At 46.7% G+C, this 22,934-nt stretch overlaps 1 protein-coding gene across 4 annotated transcripts; it reads right to left on the reverse strand.

Moving 5' to 3' along the window:
* Window positions 1–1,559: 1,559 nt before the first annotated feature.
* LRP3 (LDL receptor related protein 3) lies at window positions 1,560–19,991 on the reverse strand. Of its 4 annotated transcripts, none has more exons than XM_083454581.1 (7): window positions 19,218–19,991; window positions 13,664–13,711; window positions 11,676–11,814; window positions 8,751–8,959; window positions 5,534–6,620; window positions 4,453–4,585; window positions 1,560–2,720 (listed from the first exon to the last, which is right to left on the reverse strand). In XM_083454581.1, the coding sequence occupies exons 1-7, from the start codon at window positions 19,306–19,308 to the stop codon at window positions 1,902–1,904; spliced, it is 2,526 nt and encodes an 841-aa protein (XP_083310707.1). In that variant the 5' UTR covers window positions 19,309–19,991; the 3' UTR covers window positions 1,560–1,901. The 4 variants fall into 4 exon arrangements, with proteins under 4 accessions (XP_083310707.1, XP_083310708.1, XP_083310706.1 ...); XM_083454582.1 differs by having other exon boundaries at window positions 19,079–19,990; XM_083454580.1 differs by lacking the exon at window positions 19,218–19,991 and adding an exon at window positions 18,976–19,144.
* Window positions 19,992–22,934: the final 2,943 nt, after the last annotated feature.

Raw genomic sequence — 22,934 nt, forward strand, 5'->3', positions numbered from 1 at the left:
GTGGGTGCTCCTTTAGTGCATGGAAGAGGGAGCGTGAACAAGCCCAAGGCTCCTTTATACGGCAAGAAACCAGGACCTCTCATTATGCCTGAACCTCCATGAGCTTTCAGGAAAGCTATTACATCACCATTTATGTTCTCACCAGTGAGTATCTGAAGAACTGACCAATTCTCTGGAACTCCCTTCGAAAACCATGGAAAATCTGCTTGCTCAGTATAATTCTCAGGGCAGCATGTGAATTTAATAAATAGATAAATAAATAATAGTAATAATAAAGCAGGGATATGGACCCTGTGACCCTCCAGATGTTTGTTGCTGGCCTCCAAATCCCTTCAGCCTCGGTCAGCATGCCCAGTGATGGGAAATGTATAACCCCCGAGGTCCACAGGCTACCCAGTTCTGGTAAAAAGCACCTCCCAATTCACAGTTCTATGCACTCAGCACTCTGCTAACATTGGAAACTTGGGATGGGGATGGGTAAAAGGGGTTCACAAACCTACAATAAACAACAGCTCAACAAATACCCTTGTAAAACTGATCCAACTTAATTCAACATAAAACTCCTACTGAAATCAGCCTTTGCTACAATCCCACTATAATCAAAACTTGGCTGCTTTGTTGTTACAGTGGCACAGCAACCGGAAAATGCAATTATTTTCTGTGAATGAAGGATATGGAACCTTTGGCTGCCACTGGCATTTCTCCATCGCTATGGGCACCATGACAAAGAGAGCAAGCAAATGAGTGGATGTAGCTTTTTTGTTCTTGTTTCAAAATGGGGTGGGGAGGTATGAAAGGAAAGGAATGTGATGCTCCCTGCCTTTGGTTTCCTGTTAAACGATTTACCCCAGGGCTCTGTAAATATAGCTTTAATTTAGACAAATATTCTAAATCGCCAATAATTGGATCTCTCCAGTTGAGCGGTCCGTCATAATTACTTGTGCCTGGTGCCTTGCTTTGCCTGCTGGATGAATCCCCTCCAGCATATGAATGAGAAGCTATAAGCTGACTTTTATCTCGGAAAGCAGAGGGGAAAGCGCCTTTCACAAACAGAAGGAACAAGCGGATTTAGGGAAGCGTCAAATTGCAAAGGCAGATCTGCTGGGGCGGGTGTTGTGTGTTCACCCACCCACAGATCAAGGTCGGCTGGGGAAAACTGTAGCCAGGGGGGTCCCTATGGTAGGCAGATGCAGAGCTGCATATTTTCTTCTTCTCAGAGACACAGCGGCTTTCCAGAGTTACACCTGTGTGCTGTGCAGAAACCCCCCTGGGTCAGTTTCTCCCTGGTAACCACACACAGATTGTGAAGCGAGGGCACCAGGGAGGCCTCCCAGCATATGTCATTATAAGCAGTGGAAGAAGCACAGCCGATACAGGCAGATGAATTGAGATTTAACAGTTCCTTTCTCTAACCTGCCGGCACAGAACTTTCCCCCACCTGCCTTTCCCGTACCAGGAACATATTGCACCTGCCAGGTGTTTTGTGCATCTGACGATGGCTACAAAGCACTTATGCCACACACACACACACACACACACACAAATGGAGGTGCCAAAACTGACAACTGGAATATTTTAATGACTGTAGCCTGCTAGTCAGAAATCTGTATGCAGATACCAAAGGAGATGGCAAGACAGTCCAAACTGCAAGCCCTTTCGGAAGAATAACTGTGTCTTGTATGTATAACATGTTATACAAGTAAATGCTTTTTTTGTTTGTTTTGTTTTTAAAGAAGAAAAGTATGATCGTGTGAACACACTCTCATCAGCTGCTGATACCACATTTGTCCTACTGAACCTTGCTGGAGATGTGCTGCAACAGAAGTGGTGATGTTGGTGGCGGGTGGTGTGCACCACAATTTAATGAAAGGTGTCCCCTGAAAGAGCCCAGCAAAATCCAATTAGCAGACCAGTAAAGACTCGTCGTCGCTGGGGGTGACTTCTGAGAGAGGGGGAGGGGATTCGAGGATTGGCACTTCCATGGAATGGCAACAAGCTGGGCGAATGCCCAAAGGCTCTTCGCGATATGACTGGGGGCAACAACAGTGTCGGCCGTCCCCCTGAATAGGGACATTCACGGGGCTGTCAGAGTATATCGACTCCCACTTTTTGAAGGGGAGCCGGCATGGCTCTTCGCTCAGCAAGTTATTCCTGCTGGAGCTTCTGCACTCGGCAACAGTCCTGCTAGACGCCGAACCCCCACCCTGGTGCGTTTCTGCCACCCTCTCCAACAAAGGGTCTCTGAACGTTTTCCCTGAATCAGCCTTGCTGGTCTGTCTGATCTCACCGCTGGGAGGGTCTTCAGTACCCGAAGGCTTGTCGTGTCCGTCCTCCGGCTCTGAGAAAGCTGCTGTGCAAATGTTTGACAGAACGTCTGAGGGGGGCGATTCTGCAGCTTCTGTCTCTGAAGGCAAATGGCTGTTTTCAGATTCCAGGAGTCCCCGGTTTGGGCTGCAGCTCCCCGTTTCAACATTAGTTCCCTCGGGAGAAGCTGGGGGGCTCTGGGGGGCCGCGTCGTCTGTGCGATTGATGATTCCATCCCCCAGCACTGTCTGGGAAGTGTGGGTGGGGTTCAGCAGCGGGATCTGAGCTCTCACCCGCGGCCGGTGGAAGAATCTGTTCCACAACCTGCCCAAGCGCCGGCGGGATGAGCTTCTCCTGGACGAATGGCGACGCATCTGCCTCCTCATGGCCGTTCGGATGTTCTGCAGGACGGAGGCCTATGAAGACAAACAGAGTGGGTCCTTTTTTTGCCTTCCTAGCTTTCATTCAAAGATAATACACTAACATCCTGGCCAGTGTCAGAAGACGGGAAGGAAGCCATCCTCAGAAAGGAAGCCAGAGGAACCTCTCAGCCCGCGACACAGCAACCTCTCCCCAATCTCTTCTTTCCTCTTGAACCTCCTGACCTCACAAATGCAGGGAATTATCGGGATTATCCAGCACCAATGGTCACCTCTGTTTCAGCCTCCAGCAGTGCAAAAGGCGGATGCACGAAAAGCCCCCAAAAAGCCCAAACCAGAAACATAAAGCAGATCTCCCTGCTTGTGTAACTAAATACAGAGCTTCGGCCATAATAGGATCACGCTGTAGAGGCTGGATGCATTTGCCAGGGCTGGGGGAAACGCAAATACAAAACAAAATCCAATCACTGCCGAGGGGCGGGGGGGAGATTTGTGTATACAAGTATCCCCATGATTTTCTAAGTGAAAAATTGTGAAAATATCATAGCAGAAAGTGAATTTATTTTCTCTTTCCTCGCAAGGTTCTGGCAAATAAACACCAAATCTCTTTATTTTCAAAGCTCACCTTTGCCAAATCCATCTCACAAAGATAAATGCTTGTGTTTAGCAATACTACAGTACTTTAGGGTGGGGGTACCTGTGGCCCTGTTGAGTTCCAGCTCCCAACAGTCTCGGCCAGCATGCCCAATAGTCAGGGGTGGCAGGAGCTGCAGTCTCAACAACATCTGGAGAGTCACAGAGGTTCCCCATCCCTGCAGTACTTTAATGCATTAAAACTGTATTGACGTGTAATCAAACATTAAGGGCCAGGCTGCATGTTGCTTTAAAACACATCATTTGGCCTTGCACAGATCTCTTCCTCACTATAAACAGCAGCCACTGGGTATCGTATAAAGATCAGGCCTGTGAGATGTTGGGGGGGGGGCAATCATTCCCTTCTCTCAATTAAAATACCTGTCTGCAAAATAAAGAATTAGTAGGCTGGCTGATGCTGGATTATTGCCTGGGTGTGTCATTTTGATGTCAACATGATGATGTCAACAATTTATTCAAATAACCAAAAGGCACCTCAATCATTCAAGTTCTCGATGTTGTGAGCAAGCCGCAGTCCTAATTGTGTTTTGATCGGACATGTCAGAGAAATGTCATCCAAAACAAAACATCTGAAGAGCATTGAGAGGAACAGAATGAATCTCAATGCATTTAGACGTGGGGGGAGTGTCATATTCATCCCTACTTTTCATATAAAAATGTTTGCAAAACATAATACAGGGGAACCTCGGTTTTCAAACATAATCCATTCCAGAAAACTGTTTGACTTCCGAAACGTTTGAAAACCGAGGATCAATGGGCGGTCAGCAAAATCCATTGAAAAAATGGAAAAACACACAGTGGAAGCTGTTCGACTTCTGAGGCGTGTTCAAAAACGGAAGCAATTACTTCTGGGTTTTTGGCATTCAGGTTCCGAATTGTTCAGCTTACTAGATGCTTGAAAACCAAGGTTCTACTGTACTTTCCCTCAACAAATACAAAACTTTGTTTCTGTTGTGCGGGGGTCACTCTGAAGGAGTACCACAGAACGCAGGAGAAATGCTTTCTAGCTCCGTCAAAAAGTGACTGCATTGTTAGTACAAAGCAAGGCATTTTCAGATCCAGACTCTACTTGCGTTGCAATAATGGGTAGATGACTATAGACAGAGTCATTTACCTGTGATGCGTTGTAAACAGGGAAGTCTTCCACGGGTGGGATCAGGCCCTGTGCGATCAGTTGCCCATAGGAAGGGGGAGCTTCACGCCTCACAAACTCCGCCTCAAGACGGGTCATCTGGGTTTCAAATGCCCTGGAATCGGGAGAGAAGAGAAGAGAAAAGCTGGCTGGATTAGAATAGACTAGGTGGGCATCTTTTCTGAGACTGCCATGGCCCAAAGTAGAAGTGACAAAGGCTACCACCTACTCGTGACTAAGGCTGCAACCGGAGGCTTTCTTGGCCTAAGGACATGCGGTACACTACTGCCATCAAACTGGAGCACCCACTGGGGCACCTGCGCGGCTCCAAGCTAGCCACCATCCCTTCTTGCCCCCTCCAGATAAGCAGCATTAATGCCAATGCCTGGAGGATGGCTCCCCAGTCCTGCACCCCCATACTGTCAGTTTGGCAGTATGAGACTTCTTGTGCTGTGCATGAAACCTATCAGGGCTGGGTTCCGAAGCAATGTTCCTGGGCATAATCAACAAGCTCAAGCACTCTCTCTCTGACTCTTGGCTGGCTGGCTGCAGAGAAGACCTCCCGCCTGGTTTGCAATGTCCAAACTTGGAAACTGTGGTTTCAGGATTCCCTGTGCCTCAAATCCAAACATCAGAGGGGCCTGTGGGTGCTTCCGATCTACCCCCAGGCATGAAAGAGGAATGGGGAGAGAGCTCAAGCTTCGCCATGGCTCATTCCTGTACCAGGAAACCCTATTTTCCCGTGAGGTCTGAAGAGGGGGAGGGACTGCCGCTCAGCAGGGAAGCACAGGTACTGAAAGCAAAAGGCCTTAGGCTTAATTCCTAGTACCTCCAAGTAGGGTGATGCAAGTCTCCTGTCTGAAACTCTGGGGAGCTGCTGCAGTTAATGTAAACAATAGTATTATGTTAGGGTCTTAACAGTCATACCACACGACCCCTTGTAAATTTACTTTCCAAGATTCAAATAGGTGTCTATGTTATCCTGCCCATAAAGGAAATGAAAAGCCCTCCTAACAAAATGGGTTTTGAGGGGGAGGGTGGAAGCAAAGCTGATCCTTTTCACCTGTATTCCCTGGTCCTCAAGGAGTAGAGCTTGAAGGCGCAGCCCAAGGCAATCACCAGCAGCAGCCCGCAGACCAGGCTCCCGATGAGAGCCGCCGTGATGACCTTCCTGGGCACGATCACCAGGCAGTTGTGTTCATCGCTCCCATCCTGGCAATCCTCCTGCCCATCGCAGCGCCACGTCTCGAAGATGCACAGGTTGGTGCCGCAGTGGAAGTTGCCTGGCTGGCAGGTGAAGCAGTTCTTCTCGTCCGAGCCATCCGGGCAGTTCTTCTGGTTGTTGCAGCGGTCGAGCAGCGAGTAGCACAGCCCACTGTTCCCCTCGCACGGGTACTCGTTCTTCTGGCAGGCTGGGCAGCTCTCCTCGTCCTTGCCGTTGGGGCAGTGCCACCAGCCGTCGCAGCGCTGCCTGTCGGTGTAGCACCCCTCGTCGTTGCCGCACGGGTGCTCCCAAGGGAGGCAGTAGCCCTTCACCTGGTAGGTGGCGTTGAACCCGTGCCCGGTGCTCTTGGACCAGGCGTGATATGATATGGTCAGCTGCCCCTTGGAGGACTCCAGGCTCACCGAGTGCCTGTTGTTGCGATAGGAAAGGGTCTGCATGAGCTTGTCGCCTCTCTCCTCCAGCCCATCGTACACCTTCACGTAATCATTGTAGCCGAGCTGCAGGTCAAGCTGCAAGAGAACGTGGCGGTTGTCCTGGGTGTCCACATGCCACGTGCAGAGGAGGTCCGCCTGGCTGTGGTCCGAGCGGAAGAAGTCGGGAGAGGCGAAAGACCCGTAAAAGTTGCCCAGCCTTTTGCCGCATGAAAGGTCGGGGCAGTTCTCTTCGTCGGAACCATCGCTGCATTCTTTAACTGCATTGCATTTCAGCTCGTTCAACAAGCACTTGGTGGAATGGGCTACGCTGCACTGGAAGGTTCCCGAAGGGCAGATGCTGGACTGGGGCTCGGTTGGGGGAACAGTGCAATTTTTCTCGTCTGAGTTATCGCCGCACTCATCCATGGAATTGCATTTCCAAGTGCCGGGAATGCATTTGCCATTCAGACAGCGGAATTCATCAGACTGGCAATTAGCCTGGCCCATTTTCCCTGTAAAGTGAGAGACAAGCGTTAGGAAACTTCTCCGGGCACTTCTTGCTCCATGCTGTGCCTGAAACATGAATCCAGCATGGAGGACAATCAAGATTTGGAAGCAGCAGCTCTTGAGGACTCTGAAATATTATTATGCCAACACAAGTATAAAATTCTCTCTCGCCAAGGACAAACTTCCCCACCAGCTGCACACCATCTCTCCCCCACAACTCACCTGGGTTTTCAGTAGCTCCACTGCAATGGCATGACTTCAGAAGGAGGAGATGCCCTTTCCAAAGGGATGGAAGGGGATTCCCTCCCCCTGCTTTTCCTCTCCATAGCAGCTTCATTGTCATGGAATGTCATCTGCCTGCCTGCCTGTGCACATGCCTTTGTGTCTAAGTGTGTGGGTTTGTGTACATGCACATGTGCACACCTGTGACTGGCTGTCTCTTGGCCACCTTGGCCACACCTACCTCTATCCCGATTCTGAAAAAAAGAACTAACTACCACTAGCTGTGATTTCCACCATCATTTGGGGGGGGGGGGGGAGAGAGCAGCTGTAGTATGGAGGGAAGATTACTTCTTACTGACCTTTCTGCCCCAACCAGAAAGCCCCCAAATACCTGGGATTGGGGTGCTGTGAAAAGTTTTCAAGTAGGCTCCCCGTCCCAGTTAAGGTTCAAAGACAAAAACCTGAGAGAACAGAAGACTGTAGGCAAACAAAAAGGGGTATCCTAAATAGGTAAAGCGGGTCTGGGAGAAGCTAAAGCTGTTTTACAAAGGCAAGAGGGGAGAGAGAGGAGGCCCTTTTTTCTTACAGGAGCAATGTGGAAGGAGGACAAATGACTCTCAAATTAGGGGAGCAATAAAGAGCCGGGATTCGAAAGATCTCAGATTTAAAGTGCCAGCAGTTCTAACTTCCCTTTGCAAAGGCAGAACTAGATCACACTCTCTCCTTTCTTCTCTCCAATAAAGAGTTGTGTGAAGGGGGGAAAGAGTCTCTTGCCAAAAGCATGGCTGTTTCTGTAAAGAGACTCAGAGAAGTGCTTCTGAGTGCTGTGCAATTAAGGCAAATGAGAATCCTTCTTATAACTACAGGCTCTGGCTCATTTGCCACAGGGTATCTGTAGAGGGAGAATTTCTGAGGCTTCAGCTGCTTTCAAGAGCTTCCTTCCAGCATACAAATGCTAGAAGCCCAGAGCGATTGCTCCTAGCACTGGAAATCACAAGAGCCTTGTTGCCACTTAGGACAAGTCCCCCATGGAATGCCAAGAGAACATATCACATCAGGGTTATTTTCAACAGGAGAGGCAGTTATGTGGAAGAGGGAGGAGGATTTGCAATGCTTTTTTGGGTGGGGTGCCATGTGCAGTGTAATCTTATTTTCCCCTCTTTTTGCTGTTGCAGAAAAATGGCTGGTGCCCCCGATGAGCTTCCTTGCCTGTACACACACTTTCCTTCCAGGTGGGGCTCTCCCTCCTGGTACTGGAGGCAGGTGGTTGAAAAGCACAGAGAGCCCCCCCAGGCAGGAGGAGGACTCAGTCTCTGCCACTCGCAAGACTCTGGTTCTTTAAAATCACACTTGTACCTAAAGGAGCAAGTCTGTCACCATTAGAAGCAGAGTGGAGGTTGTTTTAATTTTTGATCCCTATTTTGTGGTGAAATCAAAGCAGTGTACAATGGAAATCTAAACTCCCAAGAAAATCAAAAACGAAACAAAGAATAAAACAAACAGCAGTAAAGCTGCATCATGAAGCAGAATAATAAAAAACCACGTCAACAGGAGCATGTCACAGGCTCAGATGGAAAATGCCAGCTGGAGTAAAACAATCTCAAGAGCCAATACAAAAGAAGGCACCCCTATTGGGCTCTGCCATCATTGAGGCACCACCACGGAAAAGGCCCTCCTCCTGCCTACATCCAGAGCCAGTGTGGTACAGCGGAAAGTGTGTGAGGACTTGGGATACAAAGACCTGGGTTCAAGTCCCAACTCAGCTATAAATAGGTGACATTTGGCCACACCTCAGTCTCAGCCTAATAGAGGATAAATAGTGATAAACCTCAGATAGAAATGTTGAAAATAAGATACCGGTAAATGCAAAGCAATAATCAACATAGCCATTCAAACTAGAGAGAACTTTTTACCTCGGATATACGAAAGGCGAAATCCCTGAGCCTGCCCTGAACTTGATGGATCAGAGTGGAAAAATATCCAGACGTGATCCCTGGCAGAGATGAAAGGAGGTGGGATGAAGGATCCACATGCTTTGTATTCTTCTCCCTTGGCAGGAGGACCGATCATCAGCCAGTCTGTTGAACACTTGGGAGAGTCCTCCAAATCAAAGTTCTTAAAACTGACAAGAGGAGGAAAACGGGAGAAGGGAGCACAGATGAAGGGAGACTGACTTATTTTTAGAGGAATGAAGGGAGACCACCATTTTAGAGAAATGCACTAAAGAAATGCAAGAGGGGAACATTCAAAAAATTACTGATTTCACTAAAACGTTCAATGAAGGTGTTACTTCAGAATGTCTTTGAAGGCAGGCTTTGAGAAAGCATCTCATGAAAAGGAACAGCGAAAGTCAACATGACACTTTGCTGAGGGGTCACCTCTGCCAGGTTGGAACACCAACTCTCCTCCTCCTAGTGGTGCAGCAATAAAACTGCTTGCACATTTGCAAAAGTTGCCTTTAGGATGCAGGCCAGTCAATTAAAATGGCTCCCATCAATTAATCAACTAAAACTGTTCTTGATTAATCAGTCAATAACATCTTGATTAAAGCTTCCAGCGCTAAATCAAGCATTTGGAAATCAGCAAATGCTGGAAATCTAATTTGCCTCCCCTGCTAGCAAATACATTGGAAGTCCAGCGCAAATAATTATGGCTGCCAACAGCAAAGCAACCATAGTATCCAATTAAAACAAGAGAAGCCATGATTGTTTGTGACTTTCTCTAAATAAGGGCAGGCTGTGAACACAGCTGAAGCCTTAATTGGCTCATTAAAAACATTCTGCCCAACTCCTTAGAACAAGGAGGTGGGAAGTTAGAGAGCCTCGGTTGTATTTCCTCCTCAGTTGCTGGCATGATGTATTACCCAATGCCAGGAACAACGGAGCTGAATTGCAAGGCTTGGTGCATTTGTCCCTCTCCTGAAGGCCATGGGAACAGGTATCAATGGCAGGTCAGACAATGTCTTTGCCTGCTAAAGACGGGCTTGGGCACAATTCATCAGAAAGTTCTGTCTGAAGGCTCTGATGGAATGAATAAGTTGGGCACATGGCAAGATGCATTAGTATATAAAGCCCTCAACAACTTGGGGCCAGTTTACCTAAAAGACCAACTTACCCCACATGCCCACTCAACCACTTTGATCAGCGGAATTTGCACTACTACAGTTGCCGCATAATACTAGTTCCACATCTGTAAGAACTTGATCGTTTAGTGTGGCAGCACCCGCACTCTGGAACTCCCTGCCTATTAATATCAAGCAGGAGCCTTCACTGGGCTCTTTTTGGTGTCTGCTAAAAACATCCCTGTTTAGGCAAGCCTACCCAGATTTTTAAGAAAGTTGTAAATTTAAACCTGTCTCAGATTTTAACTTTTGGTAGTTTTAAACTATTCTCTGGAGCACAAGCCTAAGCAATGTGTATGGAGGTCCTGGGCTGCCAAGATGACAATATACACCCCTCCCTACACTTTTCTCAGTTTTATCTTTTTGTATACTAATGCATCTTGAGGTGTGTTTTCTTTACAGTTAAGAGGTGCACAAATGTTGTGAAATAAAGAATAAGTAAATTTGAAACGAAACTGCAAAAGAAGTTTGTGGCAGGGAGGAAAACCCATAGTTCAAGGGAGGAGGACAATCTGTGCCTGCAGGCAGTCCCGGGTTCAATCCTGGCAACTCCATCTAAGAGTCAGGTAGCAGGTGACATGGAAGAAGGCTGACAACTCTGGGAAGAGGGACATGAGCATCAGAAGAGCCCCGTAGCTGGATCAGGACACAGGACGCAATCTAGCATCCTGTTCCCACAGTGGCCAGCCAGATGCCCCAATGGGAAGAAGCCCATAAGCCGGAACTGAGCACAAGAACACTTCCTTCCTCATGTTCCCTAGCAATGGATGTGCAAAGGCATTCCTGCTTCTGACCCTGGAGGTCTGAGCAGGTACTGGACTGTTTCCTGTATTATCTAAGATAACACCTGTCTTGCTTTTGTGATAATGTGTGTGTTTTTAAATAAAAAAACAACTGAGTAAAATTTCTACTATCTGCTGTCTGCTGAACCATTCTAAAATGATATCAAATATATTTCAAATAATTTAATGATTAGTCACTTTAAACATTTAAGAGCTCAGTGGTAGCGCCCAAGACCAGGTGTCTTCAATTATTTGATTTGGATCATTCCCCGTCCCCCACCCCATTTTTAAAGTTGTAATAAGGAACTGCTAGTCTCGTTTGGAAGTAGCTTGTTCAAGAGGGCATTTGATCTCCCTCCAGTTTGATGTTGAGCTCTGAGGTGATGTGATGTTAAAGATTTAATGTGTGGAGTTAATTGCTGTTCTTTTTAGTTGATAAATTCAAAGCAATTTACAATATATCTGAAGATAAATGGCGCAAATAAGTTAATACACTCTTTCCTGCAGGAAAACAATGATTCTCCTTGTGTGCCACCTTCCTACCAAGAGGCAGCAAAATTAGGTGGAAGATGGGCAGGCAGCTCACTCCCCGCGACTTCCAAGTAGCAGGTAGCCTGGATAGGGATCACAGCTCAGTGTTGGAGCACCAGCTTGGCATGCAAAAAGTGCCAGGTTCAATCCCTGGCAGCATCTTCAGGTAGGACCAGTTGCCTCCTGCCTGAAACCCTGGAGAGCCATTGCTGCCAGTCAGTGTTGGCAATATTCAGCCTAGCCTAGATCCCTGCCTATTGTGAGGCTAAAAATGGCCTTTTCACCACCACAGACAACGTAAAGAATAAAGTTCCTTCGGACCAAGCTTATGTTGGGCAACTGGTCTGGATCTGAGAATTTATTTCAGCAAAGGAAGATAATTAAAACATTTTCACTAGTAGTACCTAATAGTTATCACATCTCCTCGATCACCTTGAATGTACCAGCTGCAGTTGGTGGCCGGAGGATAGTGGAGTGGCCAGGAATGGCTGTAGATGACCCCACGCCGCTCAGTATGCTGTTCCAGTTTTCCACTGCAAGCAGCTGTCAAAAGCCACAACAAAATGTTAAATGTTAAACACATGTTTTTTGCCACAACAGCATTCCCTGGTCTCTAAAAGTTATTGTCATAGATATTTCCATTACCCTTTCCTGCTCCTTCTGCTTTGTTAAACTATCTGGTCTTCTGGCTTAAATTCAGTTCAACAGGCATCTCCTGGGAGAACATCAATAGCCCTAAATGAGCCTGGCAAAAGGGATTTGATAAGGAATGCTGAACAGATCTGCCCAAAAGGAAAAAGGGAACAAACCAACCAGCAACCACAGGAAATCTATGCCCAAAGCCAAGTAAATAATACATCATTTTCAAGACCTATTGTCCTGAAAATGCTTGGTTTTCCTCCTCTCCCAAACACACACTTTCTTTTAAACTTCACAATTTCTATAAGTATGTTTGAAAAGTGTTCTCAGAGAAAGCAAGGCTTGTGGATTGTTGCTTTTTGGATTTCAAGTATCTTTATAAAGAGAGTACGCTAAGTGGGGTTTTTGCTTTGAGCACACAGCTGCCGTTGCATGTTCCCACGATAATGGGTCACAAGTTGCAGGAGCTGACAGGACCAAATGAAAATCCCTTGCTGTGTAGGGCAGAACCCCACCAGGAGCTCAACAAATCTCTAATTTTTGCTGCCTGCTTGGGGTTGCAAAACTTCAAAGTGAAAAGGGGTTGTCAAAAAGGAGTCACGCTCTGGTGCTTGGTTAGTGAGAACCAGCCTTCTTGCTGGGTGGATCGCAAGTTGTACTGAACTTTGCTATAGAATTTATAAAGTGAAGTTGTAGTCCATTCTTCAGATAAAACCTACTAGCATGCTTTACATACAGCACAAACCCATTCATCTCTACACAGAAGTAGGCCTCTGGGTTTTACTGCCAGATAAGTTTGCAGAGCAGGAGTGAAGAAGAGGATCCATCCCATGGGCTCCCTTGCCCTTGGTTGGCCATTTCAATAGATGGGCAGGGCCGTCCATGTGACAGCTACATCTTTACCTGTGTGGAGCAGCATGGGGAAAATGGCCTCATGGGACAAATTAGGATCCATGCTGGTCCTGCTTAGGCCTATGGGCCTGAGATCATCCACCACTGGTATAAAGGACTGCAGCCACAACTGCTGCTGCTGCTGCTTTCAACACAACATAATCTCCAAAAAATAAAACAAGTCCTGCTGTACTAGAGAATTTGTCCATTTTGGAAGCTCATTTTTTATTGTACTTCCATCCGCCCTTTCTAATTGCAGCAAATACATCTCCCCCACCATCTTATCCTCATAATAAACCTGTTATGAAATACATGAGGCTGAGAAAGAATGAATGGCCCAAGGCAAGGGGAGATTTGAAGCTGGGATGGTCCTGGTCCAGTGCTGTCTAATCACTACACGTGTCTTTCCAATGCTGTCATATTTTTTTCCTACTCTCACATCCCCTCCTTCCTGCTCCCACTCAAGCCAATAAATGCACAGTGTAAAGTGAGAGTGTTCATCTATCTACAATGAAAATAAGGTTTTGGGATAGTCTGGGCGACATTTACTGCATATAAATTGGTCCAGAATGACAGTAATTAATTTAGATGAATTTCTCTCCTTTACAGTGGCATAGAAACCAACATGATAAATGTGCCATTCACAATTTGGATTTGCTGCGTGAATTTTTTTGAGGATGATGTGGGAAGATCTGGACTAGACTTTCAGCCTAAAGTATCTCTATAGTATCAGAGAGCATTTACATTATTTTAAAATTATTCTTAAAAGACACCTTTTTCTCAAAATGACTCTTTACAGGAAGTGTTTTCTATCAGTAGGAAAATGAAGCTCAAATGCTAATAGAAAACAGAGGTATCTTACCTAATGAAGTGACAGCACTTTCAATTTTCCCAGACAAGAAGAGGTTGACTGTTTTCAAAACAGAAAAAAATATATTTTTTAAATTTGTTACAGATTACAGTGGAGGCAATAAGTAATTAACAAAATTATAAATGGAAAAACACATTCAGAGAAGGTATGTTCTTCCAACAAGCACCAGGGTTAGCTTATAGCTCAGTCAGAGTCTTCATTTTCTTCACGATGCCTTGTGTGTATAATATTTAAGGTATGAGAGAACCTAATTGTTTTCCTTTTCTTTTATAGAACAGGAAAAATGGCACAGAAGCTGCTGCTGCTGTTGTTATAAAATTAAATTTGTATACTGTCCTATACCCGCAGGTCTCAGGGCGGCTCACAGGATAAAATTACAATATAAAAACACAAAATATTTAATCAAAATCAAAACCAAATAACCCCGCCCCCAGCTGCAATCCTAAGCAGATATAGTAGGCAGCAAGCGTCACTGGACACAGTCAGATTTTCTTCTGAGCAAAAATACCTAAGATCATGCTGTGGATGTTTATAACATCTAGGGGATCAGCTGAACACAGGGAAAGTGTCACAGCTCAAGTGCTATGAGGCGTGGGCTGGGTCGCTTCTGCAGCAAACACACACAAGTAAGTAGCCATCTGGGCCACTGTTCTCTCAGCTGAACCTTCCACCTGTAATAGTGAGATACTAGTACTGATCTACTTTATAGAGCTATTGGAAAGTTCACTGGTATCACGTATGTGGAGTGCTCTGAACACTGAAAAAGAAAGTGCCGCATAAATGCTGAGCGTTAGTAGAGAATATGAGCTGTATCAAATGCTGTCTGTACTCAAGAGTAGACCAACTGAAATGAACATAGGTCCATCAATATCAATGGGTCTACTTTAAGTAAAAATCATTCAGATTCAACACCATCAATACATTCTTTCTAGTCTCGGACCGAAGCAGGTGAAGTTAGAGTGCCTTGTTCAACCCAAGAAAGACAATATCATCTGTGGTAGACAGCAGATCAGGAAGAGTTTGATGCTACTCATAGGCCATGCAGCTACTCTCTGCCCTTGCACCTCTATCCAAAAGTTTCACATTTTGCAGGAACAGCCACAATTTATATTCACAACAGACTGACTGTAGACATCACATTGATACAAATAACTGAGCTGTGGATTATCACTGAGGTATCGTTTTTTTTCTTCTTGTTACAAAACGTTCTGCTATCCCGGCCGCTGACCACTAGGGCAATGCAAGGACAGTAAATGTGGTTGGTGTTTTTTAAAATGATTGCTCTGTAGTATCAACAGTTGGGTTTTACAAGGGGGGTGGGTGGAGAGACAAGAAGGGAACCTGACAAATATCCTGTCCCATCTAACAAAAGAAATGGAGGCAGGGAGGGACTGAAGTTGTAGAAGTGCCTGGAGACCAGGTAGAAAAGCAGATGAAGATGAAGGCAGCTTCACTTTACTGCTCCCTGCATCTTTATGAACAACCACCAGAATATTATTTTACTACACATTTAATGCACGGGCTGAGCCTGAATAATTATTCCACTAGTTTCACAGCTTATGCTGATTTCTGGGGTCAATAAACCTCCGGGCCAGGAGGCCACTCCATGTGAGAGACCCGCCTCGTTCTTAGATACTGCTGTCTAATTACATTCTTGTTCTGGCCTTCTCTTCTCCTGACACCTGGTTCATGGTGATTGATCATGCTTTGAAAGCAAGTCTTGCTTAGATTGAACAAACTATGATTAGAACGAACCAGGAAAGAGAAGCTACACATGAGAGGAGGAGGAAGAATGGAGACTTTGATGCCTGAACTGAGCAGGCTGACTTAATTTCAAATTTCCAATGGGAGGGAGGACGGGTGGAGGGGAGGATGACAGAAGTAGAACAGCACTCTGTGTTTCATGTAATAAAAATAAATCACAACTAAAGCTCTAGGCAGAGCCCTTTTCAAAGGTTAGGTAGGGAAGAATAAAGACTAATTGCTAGAAGGAGGGAGTTCCACAACTGTGGAGCCTGCCACAGCAATGACTCTATCGCCCATCAACTTAAAAACATGTTAGTGGGATTCCCAGCTTGTGGGTAGACAGCCACCTGAACAGTCTTAAGCAGCAGGCCTCCCCCACTTCAAGATAGTTATGCCTATGTTGTTGGTTTTTGGTTAGCAGATAGATGTCTCAGAAATCTCAATTTCTACTTTGAATAAAGGAAGTCAGCTTGCCAAGGACAGCAGTTATGAAGAAATATACAGAGGGGCCTCTTCCGTTTACGAAAACAGCTGCAATAGTGGAAATTCTTGATCTAATACCATGGAACATGCAGGGTGTTTCACATCCTTTATTCCAAGGACTGACAGACCAGAGAATACTGTACATGCCCTTCGTTTTCAAAAAAGCAAATCCACATTACGGAACTCCACACACTAGTTAGTTCTGCCTTGCACTTCTAAAGCTGTGAGCTGCATTATTCAAGGCAGCTTATAGCAATCAAACATCAGAACACCAAAATAGAACAATCTCAGACAAAACATAACAGAGGATGGCACAGGAAGCAAAACAGTGTCTTCAGGAAAAAACCAAACCAAAACATGATTAGCCTGGCAAGGCAAAAAGCTTGCCAGAAATTTTGTTTTGTTTTTTAAAGTATTTACCAGCTGGCAGAAGACAACTGGGGGGGGGGGCGCAAGCACCTGAGTTCCATGGAGCAAGATGCTCCATATTATTGGTTCAGCCCCCAAGAAGGCCCCATCTCTTGTCTCAACAAACTACACTTTCATCATAGGTGAGACACAAAGAAAGACCTCTATCCACTTGATCATAATGAATAGGCTGGCTGGCACAGGAGGTAGTGGTCCCTCAGGTACCCTGGGTCCAAGCCGTTTAGGTCTTCACCTTCAAGTGTCATCACCAAGATGCTGAATTCTGCCTGGAAACAAACTGAAGACTGAAACACGACTGGTGTAATATGGTCCCACTGACTGACCCCTTTGCTGAGCATTCTGGACAAACTGATGTTTCCAAATACACTTCAAAGGTTGCTCTATGTAGAACACAAATAATCCAATCTTGATATGACTAAGGTGTGTGCTACTCTGGCCTGGTCTCACGTTGCAACAGAGTCAGGATTTTCAAACTTCTGCTTATGCTAGAGCTTCCCTCTTGCAAACCATGTCCGTCAGCAGGCAGTCTGCATATCCCAGGCATCAGACTCCTTTCAAACGGCTTTTTAAATTCAGCCCATCTTCTTTCAGGTATCAGCTCTTTGTTAACTTTTCTAGCTCTTCTACCCCACCCCAAATCTCAGCACTGCTCTTGGGGGGGGGGGTGTTTAGTCCTCCTTTAACAACAGAAAAGCAGGAGGCATAAAATGATGAGGTGACTCTAATTACCCAAGAGTAAGATTTATCGATTTATTTCATCCTAATGCATCTTTATCTTGGAGGAATAAGAGGATGAAATAAGAGTTGGGAACTTGCTACTTGAACGCCTTTGCTTAAAGACAAGGGGGTCGTGCAAAACTGGTATCAGAGGCTGCTCATACACTCTATCTGCATTTAGCGAGTTAAAACCTGCTGCGAAAGTGAAAAGAGAAAGATTGCTGTAGACAGGAAGGAAAGTGAGAGGCTGAACACAGGGAAAGCAGCAACAAATCAAATTTTTCATCCTGACAATACTGAACAACTGTGATCTGGATGAGAATGCTCACTGGCTAAATGCCACCTATTCCATCTTGCATGGATGAGGAGCTCCTTGCCAAATGCAGGGACCAGCATAAGGATGCATCCATACCAAATCTGGTCAAATGTTCAGAGCCGTGTCGAAGCAAAAATATCTGTCAACACAGTGGCTTCTCGTAAAGAACAGCAGAGAAAATATACTCTGTACAGAAACTCTGCATGTGGCAAGCTGTGCCCATTAAGAGTCACAGTTCAAATGTACAGCATTGCAGAGTTCAGACACATTCAAGAGCCCAGGGGCACAAGAAGAGCAGGGTTTGTACAGTTTCTCATAAGCATGGGAGCCAGAAACCTTATTTTTAGGTTCTTGCATCTACCACCAAATTTTGTTTGTGAAAAACGGCATGACTTTCTGTCAAGCAGATTGTTCAATTCCCTTGCCCCCCCATTGAAAAAAAATCACATTCTAAACCACAGTTGATGTGTCTAATCAAAAGTAAGTCTCATTGGGTTCAATGGGGCTCACTCCCAATAACCGGGCATAAGACTGCAGCTACATTATAGTTGCATTATGCCTTCTGATGCCTTTATAAAGAACTCCCTCCTGTAAACTAGTAAACCATTTCTATCCTGAAATCATTTCCCATACATATGAAAAACAAGTATTGCTCCTATGTGTCATTAGTCTGTGCAAATGATCTTGGTGTTTATGCAAAAAAACGTTCACAACCATATCAGGAATCTTCCTCTCCTCTCCTCCCACCCTCTCAACACAGGGGTGGAATCCATTAACATGTTAACAGCAACAAATCAAAGAAGGCTGTCAGAACAAACTGCACTAACTTGTTTGTAAAATGGAAGTGAGCCACCAACACCACTCCGGGCTTGCCTTTCTGACTACTGCACAGGCTAGCAACTTTGCAAAAAAACCGAAAAGAAAAAAGAAAACCTTGCTGCCTCTAGCTACAGCGACAGAGACAGGAAAAATGATCCTCAAGAACCACCGGGTCCAAAGAACTTACTTCCTTAATGCAACCACAGGCCACGGTTTTACCGAGCATTTCCATGCAGAGCATAACCTGAGTGCAGGGAGAGAAAAAGTGCACTCCCATGAGCAAACAGAGCTGATGTCACTTCATTCTGCAGTGCCCTCGCATGAAGGAAAACTCCCAAGTCGGGGCTGGGGACCTACATGCCAGTATGTGTGTGTCCCGGCTGGGCATACGTATATACTTTCGAGCGAGTTGGATCAAACGGCCTGCACCCCAACACATTTCTCTCCATGTGCTGCCAGGTGTGTAAGAGAGCAGCCTCGCGGGCAGTTCTTGCCTGCGGATCGCCCTCTCTTTACAGAGCCTCTCCCGCTGCCACCAGCGGGCATCCTTATGGGGAGGGGGAGGATGCACAGGCCACAACTCGGCACCTGGCTTTGCCTGCAGAAGGCCCCCCGGTTCAGTCCCCGCCGGCAGCACCTCCAGGGACGGGGGGCTGGTAGGAATGGCCTTTTGCTGCTGCTGCTGCTGCTGCCCGTCGGTGCAGGAGACAGGGAGCTGGATGGGTGAGGGAAATCAGCCCGAGGTAGGGTGGGCTGGGGTCTCCAACCGGGGCCCCCCGGAGCAGCTGCCCACCTGCTTGCTCCAGGTGGCGGCGGGCCAGGAGGATGCTCCGCTCTCTCCCGCCACACCAGCGGAGGAGCATCTCCGCCGGGCCTCTGGCGCCCTGGTCCCTCACCTGGCCGCCCCTCAGCAGAAACAGAGCCAACAGAGGCACCTTCTCCCGCATCCCGCCTGGAGCCACAATAACAGCAGCAGCGACGGCGCTTCCTTTCCTCCCCGCCGTAACGGCTCCGTCCCGCCCGGCCCGGACTCACCCAGGCAGAGGGCAGCCAGCGGCCCCAGCGCGCCGGGCGCCCGGGGCTCCACGGACGACGACGAGGAGGAGGAGGAGGGCGCCGCGTCCATGGCGGCGGGTCTCTCCGCCCGGGGAGGTGCGCTGAGCCTCCGGCCGCCGCCGCTTCGCCCCCTCACAGCGCCGCCGCCGCCGCCGAGCTCGGGGAGGAGGATGAAGCGGCGTTTGCCCCGAGCGACGGCGGCGGCAGCGGCGGTGGCTGCGAGGGAGCATCCCGCCGTCGCCTCTCCATGGCCTCCTCGCTTGGGCAGCTCGTCCCGCAGCGGCTGCGAGGAAGCGGGCAGGAGGAGGAGGAGAGGACGCCGCCGCCGCCGTTTCCGAGGCCCAGCCCCGCGTGACGCGACGGCTCTGAGGGGCAGGCGGAGGGCAGGGCCGCCCTGGGCGGGAAGGAAGGGGGAGCGCAGCGGAGCGCCAGGCCTGGCAGGGCCGCCTCCTCCTTCGCTCCGCCACGAGGGGCTCCGCCGCCGCCGCCTTCTTCCCCCAGCAACCGCCGCCTGTGAGGGGAAGGGCCGGGAGGGATGAAGACCCCCAGCTCTTGCTCTTGTTTTAAAGTCGGGGCTCACTCGAGGGCTTGCGAGGTCATGTTTTTAGTATTAAAAAGAGAGAGAAGTTGCCTCTGAGCATGGACAAAGTTCCCCTCCTGCCTCGCTTCGTGAGGGTCACAACCAGTCCCCCTCGTTGCATCGCTTTGGGAAAGGGGCTCCCTGACTGACCCCCATGTGGCAAGAAAAGTGAATTCTTTGGCTTCGTTTTTAATGCTGTGACGTCATTACTTCAAAGTACGGGTTGTGGTGCGTTTCTCTCTCTCTCTTTTTAATAGCTCAATAAATCACTCCACTGAAATCTACCCATTTCCTACTCTAACCAGCCAAATCTCTATAAAGATTTTCTAGCCCCATGATGGTAAACATGTAACTGATTGGGTTTTTGAACAGTCGTTTTAAATTATGATCCATAGCAGCGGGGAAAGCTACAAATTCGCAGTAAAAGATAGGTTATTTAGCTTTATTTTCCCCCTTCTGTTTTCAAAAATCTTTTCTTTAAGAGAAATTGTTCACCGTGCACTGAAGCTCACTTAAAAACACCACTGAAGTATTGTGATCGTTCGTATATTGATTTTAGCCAGATCAATTCATGCTGCTGAATTATGTATGAGGCAAAAACATTTATGACCTGATAATTTCTCACACTGTCGTCTGCTGTGGTTCATGTGAGGTCGGCTGCCAAGAACGTAAGAACATTATGGTTGCCTGGCTGGAACAAACCAAGATCTGTCTGATCCAGCATCCCATTTCCAAATAACCAGACAGGCACCTCTGGAGATGAAGATGATGCCCTTTGCCATGGCTTGTGGCGCTGCTAAGACTTGGGACTTAAGGTGGTGGAGAGAGCGTAAAATAACGCAAGAGCTCTGTTGGATCAGGCCAAAGGGGGCACATCAAGTCCAGCATCCTGTTCTCACAGTAACGGTCCAGATACCCAAAAGGGGAACCCGCAAGCAGAACCTGAGTCCAATAGCAGCAACTCTTCTTACTTGTGATTCCCAGCAACTGTCATTCAGAAGCATTTACTGCCTCCACAGTGGAGGCAGAATGCAGCCAATGTGGCTAGTAGCCATTGATAGCTTTAACCTCCATGACTTTGGTGACCATCACTATATCTTGTGGGAGAGAAATCCACAATTTAGCTATGTGCTGTCCTGAAACTTCCAACATTTACTCTCTGGCCCTCAGTTCCTATATTATGAGAGAGGAAGGAAAGCTCTCTGTCCACATTCTCTGCACCATGCATAATTTTATATGCTTCTGTCATATACCCTATTATTCTCCTTTTCTCTAAACTAAAAAGCCCCAAATGTGAGAACCTTTCTCCTTAGTAGGCAAGTTGCAGCTAATCCTTAATCATTTGGGATGCTCTTTTCCAACTCTACTGTATTAGCTGGGAACAAGTGGAGTGTGTAGGGCAGGCATGTCCAAAGTCTGCTTCAGGGGCCAATCCGGCCCACCGGTCGGTTTAAAAAACCTCAACTTCAATAATAAAAAAGGTTAACAACTTTGGTTGGCCCTCACGGCCCTTCACTTCATCAAATCTGGCCCTCTTTGAAGAAAGTTTGCACACCACTGGCGTAGTGAAAGACTGGTGCACATTGAAAGTGCATTTTACTCCCCTTTGCTGCGGGAACGCACTCTTGCTTCTGTGCACTAAGCCATTGTTTTGTCTCAGTGCTATGTGTAAATTAGGCCACTGTAGAACGATTACATTTTTCAAGGCTCACTTTAAACAAATGAAACATTACCCATTTTGGCTTTTAAATCAGTAGAGGACAGGCTGTTGCAAAGGAAACACAAATACAGCACCCAGCCATAAATTGTGAAAACGACTTCAACGACATGTAAAACGGAAGTTTCGCAAAATGATTCTTTGGTAGGAGAGCAGATTTTGCAATAAGCATGTCCTTCTTTTGAGCTAGGAAATGCTAGAGTCTATGGACTTGTTTTTATATGCCAAACCCATTGTATGCCAATGATTCCTGAGATGCAGACTTAGTAATTATCCATCAAGAAGAGAAATTCTGTCAAAGTTTGCAGAAGTCCTAAGACTGTGATTGCACTTAAAAAAACCCAACCCTCATAAATCCCAGGGAAATGAATTCAATAAAAGAGGTGTAAACTGGGATTAGCGAAAAAGAAATATAGTGGAATTTGAAGGGGAGGATCTAATGACACTGCGGAGTCAGACAAGCAATATGTGCCTGCACATGATAAGGATCAGCCTTAAATTACTGCTGTAATCCCTAATTCCTTTTGCCTCAGTACCGTTCTATTTCGCTTTCTTTTACTGCATGTGTTGCAGAAATTGTGCTCATGAGGGTTTGCACATAAATTATAAAAAAATACTGGCAACAAAAATATGAGAACATATTTTGAGCAATACTTTCAAGAAGTCTAACATTTCCACCAGCAATGAGAAAAGTATCCTGCGTACTTTCTGACTTGGTTTTATGTTTTTAACATACAGTGGAATAATATGAATTGTGGAGCTATGAGTGCCTTCCTTATGTGACCCCCTGTCTCTAATGCTCACATTCCATATCCAGTTTTCCAGTAAAATTGAAGCTGTTTTGGGGAGAAATGCATCAAATACCATATTTGAAAACTAGTGGATATGGAGTTAGTGGTTATGTGAACATACCCTTAGGAGGAAGTATCAGACAAGCTATTCCACTCCCTGGGCTCCTTGTGAATAAGAAGGTAGGCAGGTGGGGGGGGGGCTGGCTGAGGGCAGGCTGAAGTTGGTGGGGCAGTGCCCCATCTACCTTATTGGGCCAGCTGGCCCCCACTGAGGGTTTATGCAAAGAGAGGATGGGGTGATTCTTCTAGTGGTGACTTGTCTGTTGGTAGTTTTCCACTTCCCATGATAAGAGCCTGAAAGCTGTAGGTTGCTCTGCCACCCACTAGCCCAGAAATTCGCAGCAGTAGTACCTTAAAGTTGGAGCCTCCTTGGGTGATGCTTTCCCTACATGCAGAGTGGATGCTTACAGCAGGCTCCCTGACAAATTGTGAATATGATAATGAGCTGTGAGTAGCAGCATCTTGTTCCTGCAAGATGAACAACTGCGGTGGGTTCCTTTGCATACAACAGCTACACTACCACCATCAATTGTGAAATAAATCAGGGT

This window comes from Podarcis tiliguerta, assembly GCF_965153285.1.
Source record: "Podarcis tiliguerta genome assembly, chromosome: 8".
In the NCBI taxonomy this organism is placed as follows: domain Eukaryota; kingdom Metazoa; phylum Chordata; class Lepidosauria; order Squamata; family Lacertidae; genus Podarcis; species Podarcis tiliguerta.